The sequence below is a fragment of the Cibotium barometz genome, chromosome 4 (genome assembly GCF_041138505.1).
Source record: "Cibotium barometz isolate CiBa-2024 chromosome 4, ASM4113850v1, whole genome shotgun sequence".
In the NCBI taxonomy this organism is placed as follows: domain Eukaryota; kingdom Viridiplantae; phylum Streptophyta; class Polypodiopsida; order Cyatheales; family Cibotiaceae; genus Cibotium; species Cibotium barometz.
Window position 1 is genome coordinate 31,583,485 of NC_141049.1, and position 3,855 is coordinate 31,587,339.

At 43.6% G+C, this 3,855-nt stretch overlaps 1 protein-coding gene across 3 annotated transcripts; it reads left to right on the top strand.

The window, feature by feature from the left end:
• The first annotated feature begins 745 nt into the window (after positions 1 to 745).
• Positions 746 to 3,855, top strand: LOC147639159 (uncharacterized). Of its 3 annotated transcripts, none has more exons than XM_086787928.1 (2): positions 746 to 1,062; positions 1,987 to 3,855. In XM_086787928.1, exon 2 carries the CDS (start codon positions 2,173 to 2,175, stop codon positions 3,619 to 3,621), a length of 1,449 nt encoding a protein of 482 aa, XP_086644054.1. In that variant the 5' UTR covers positions 746 to 1,062; positions 1,987 to 2,172; the 3' UTR covers positions 3,622 to 3,855. The 3 variants fall into 3 exon arrangements, with proteins under 3 accessions (XP_086644054.1, XP_086644070.1, XP_086644061.1); XM_086787944.1 differs by having other exon boundaries at positions 903 to 1,062; positions 2,141 to 3,855; XM_086787935.1 differs by lacking the exon at positions 746 to 1,062 and adding an exon at positions 1,071 to 1,207.

Here is a 3,855-nt window from a genome sequence, read left to right on the forward strand (position 1 = left end):
ACATAGGAGCGTACATGACGTATTATCATATGTGAGGGGTCCACAGTTTATTATTTTCCTACAGTTAAAGTTAGAATATTAGGTGGCATATTGAACATGAATGGATTTAGTTATGTGGCATCATTAAGTTTGCCCCACTATGTTATTGCCTTCTTGTTGCCATTATGAAGAATGATCGCAATTGTTCACACATGCCCACCTCAATATTTCATTCAACAAGAAAGTGCCATTAAGCCTACTTAATTTCATCATTCAAAAAATGATTTTGTCCTTTTTGAATAATTTTGACTAAAGAGTATCTTAAATCAATAATGTTAAAAGGGTAATCTATGCAAGAGTCGAGTGTGTGGTAAGTGGAATTGTTTTATGGTGATTGGCTCCATGAGGAGCCATGAAGACATAAGGACACCCATCATCCATGTACAAAACTAGCCCATTGTAGGGGTAATTAGGAGAGGTAATCAAGTTCATGAAATTGCATGCTTGTAAAAGCGAGTCCATCATAGCGTGCCATTGTTGAGAGTGAAATCATGCTTGATTTATATACAGGCAAGGGAAATCATGCTTTATTTTTGGGCGAGCTGCCCCGCCCTTAAAAAATCAAAATTTCGTGTATAAAACGTAGTTTTTAAGTGTATGTTTTGATGTTTGTTTAACTTTGTGGCCAGTAACGTTTTAATCAAAAAATCAAGTTTGAGTGAAGAATTTCACAGTATAAAAATCCAAGGAAGGACAAAGGAAACCCACTTAAAAGACGACTTTTTCTAGGTCTATTAACATTTGTCGAAAGAGGGCGAAGATAACATTAGGACACGTGTGAGGACGTGAGAGGTGCAACGTGGAACGATAATGGTGGTGGTATTGACGGGCGGCTCTCCGACCATGCGTGTGGATGTGTGTGAATGTGGAACAGCACTACTTTTTTTGTTAACATTTTTGTGATAATCGAATTTCTCGCACCTTGCCGTGGGTTTCGCTCAGATTATCTTTCACGGCAGCTCCGGTCCGTCGATTCCCTGCAGGAAAGTGGCTTCTCCGGCTAAATTTTCTCTGCATAAATAGGTGGGTTTTACATGGATGTAGAGAGAGATGGTTGTGTGTGTGTGTGTGTGTGTGTGTTGTGAGAGACACACAGAGAGAGAGAGAGAGAGAGAGAGAGGTGTGGTGTGTGGAGAGGGGCAGGGAGAGGGAGCGAGCGACAGAGAAGGTAGCACGCGTCTTCTTGTTTCTGTCAAGCATAATTTTACGGCATGATGTTTTTCTTTGTGCTTTGATACCCTAGAAGTTGCATGTGCTTTTATCGCCTCATATGCAAAATAAGGCCTACTTTGCCAGCATTTTGCATTCTTTGGGTGAACCCTACAGTGAGGAAACTTTCTGCAAGGACATATCTTAGATCCTGATGATAACCGAGCACCTCAACAGCCTTGTTAGGGTGTCCTGGACAGCCGAGAAAGTGCTACATCTGAGAACGGGAAGAGTCTGCGTTGTTGGAGGAGACTCCAGTTTTGCTAAGCTTTGCTGCTGGCCTCCCCTCTCTCTATACGCTCGGCCTGGGCGAGTGAAGGTGTGGAGGGGCTGTTGATGGTTTTACAGTCCCTTCTCCACTTGGGGTATAATTTAAGGTCTGGGCTGTCTTGCAACACCAACCAGCTGACCTTCTCTCAAACATATGATGATGATGGTGGTAGCCATGGTCTTTGAAGCAGATTGTTTTTCAGGAAATTCGGCTTTTTTTTTTTAAATGAAGGATTATAAGAGCTCTTTTGAATTCACGTTCTTAATCAGTGTGTTGGTTGTCTTTGGAATGCCCGCCTATTTCTGTACTTTGCTTTAACAATTTTACTTTGTGCATTTGGAAGCTGATGTTTTGGCTGTGCTCGTAACCTCTGTGTCACAACCTGCAAACTTCACGTTTGACTTAGACATAGTTAATTTGTTTGTAATCATGGTTGTCTGAGAGTGCTGGTTTGTGTCCATGTGCAGACAATGGTAAGTTATGTAACCTCCTGTGCCCAGAAAAGAGTGTTATGGTGCCTCCTGAGTTGCTGGGTTTAATATACAGCTTCACATGAGCCAGGGAAGGAGGCGTGTTGTGTCAGGCAGGGGTTTTGACTGAAGAAAGGATTTTTGTTAACAGGAGAAGTTTCTCTATATGAAAGCCTTGCTGAAATGAACTCCTGTGGTTTCTGCATTTCAAATCGAAGTTCTGCCAGTTGTATCTTGCCTGCAAAAGCAGATCCATCAAATCACAGTATATCCGATAAGTCAGCATTCCTGGTAGAGTTCAGCAGCCAATGGAACTGTTCTGGAAGACTGAGCTGCCAGCTACACAAACACTTCAAATATAACATTGTGTGTATGCGTGAAAGTGAGAAATGCCATCATAGCCTCAATGGTGTTCTCAACCCAGGCAGTGTAAGATGCTCCTTTCAAATCAATGAGAAGGTACCATCAGTTTTTCCCAACAATTTGAGCTCATGTCTTGGGGGATGGCTTTCTCAGTTTTTCAGTGCCACCGATAGCAAAGAAGATGGGTCAAAACAAGAGAATGCCATGTTAGATGTACAGCCATGTGGATTTGAATCACTTGTGCTTGAGTTTGACAGGGAGAGGGGTTTGGACCCTGTGCACACATACACCATGCAGCCTCTCAAGGGCACAGGGGGCTTGCCTTTTGGTGCTGAAGACCCCAATGAACAGTTTTTTTGTGCAAAGGCATTGGCTGAAGTGGCCATTACTGACCTGGTTTCTGCCATTCCATCTGTCAATGCTCTCCAGACTGTGCCGTATTTTGATCTGCTGCATAGTAACATCTCTCGAGCTCCCGAATTTTCACACTATTTGACACATGGTGGAGCTATCAGTTTCTTTGACTGTTCCAAGGAGTCAAAGTCTGATTGTACTGGAAGTGCTCACTGTGTGACCCCGGATCAGCTGGGATCTCCTGAGGCTCTTGCATCATGGCTCAATGATAGGTTACCATTGGGTATCTCCCAGTGGGGAACAGTTCCAGGTACCAAACAGGTGGCCAATCTTTGGACAGAGCTGATAGAAGGTGAGATTGTTCTTGAAGATGCCCACCCTCCAAAACGCACTGTGCATGTGGCAAGTGTAAAGATCAAGAATGACGCAGGGCAGATGTTAGTCGAAGCACACCAAGAGATGGCAGATGGCAGCATTCGGCCTCGCAACCGACCCCTCTCCGAGAAAATGCGTCCGGGAGAAAATGTGGAGGAGGCCTGCTTCAGAGGGATTTTTGAGGAGTTGGGTTGTCATCTAGGAGCCAAGAGTAGGGTCAGAATTCTTCCAGATTCTTACAGACAGAAACAGGAAGAGAGGGAGTCTCTGTCCTATCCAGGACTTTTAACATCATATATTATACATTCAATGGATGCTACTGTTGAGGACTTACCTGATACTGGATTTTACACCATTGAAGATGAAATGGTTGGATGGAATGCCATCGAAACTGGACAGTCTGTTCTGCACCACCGTAATGGAATAGCTCACTCGCTTAATCGAGTAGCTTACTCACTTAATGGAGTAGCTCACTCACATAAAAAGGTAGCTATTGGTGTTAAGAAACACTTCTGGAGATGGGTGCCCCAACCCTCCTGATGCGAAGTGGTCAAATCTAGTGGTTACACTTCCCTGTTTCTCCAAGGTCATTGTACCAACACTCCTGATGCTGAGTGGTCTGATCTAGATGGTGACTTTTCCCTGTTTCTCCAAGGTCATTGTCCCAAGGAACTTTGTCACACATTTACAGTGGCTATATATGTGCTGTTGCTCATGTATATGATGAGATTAGTGTTTTGTAGTGGTTGTAATAATCTACCTACTTTTAGACCC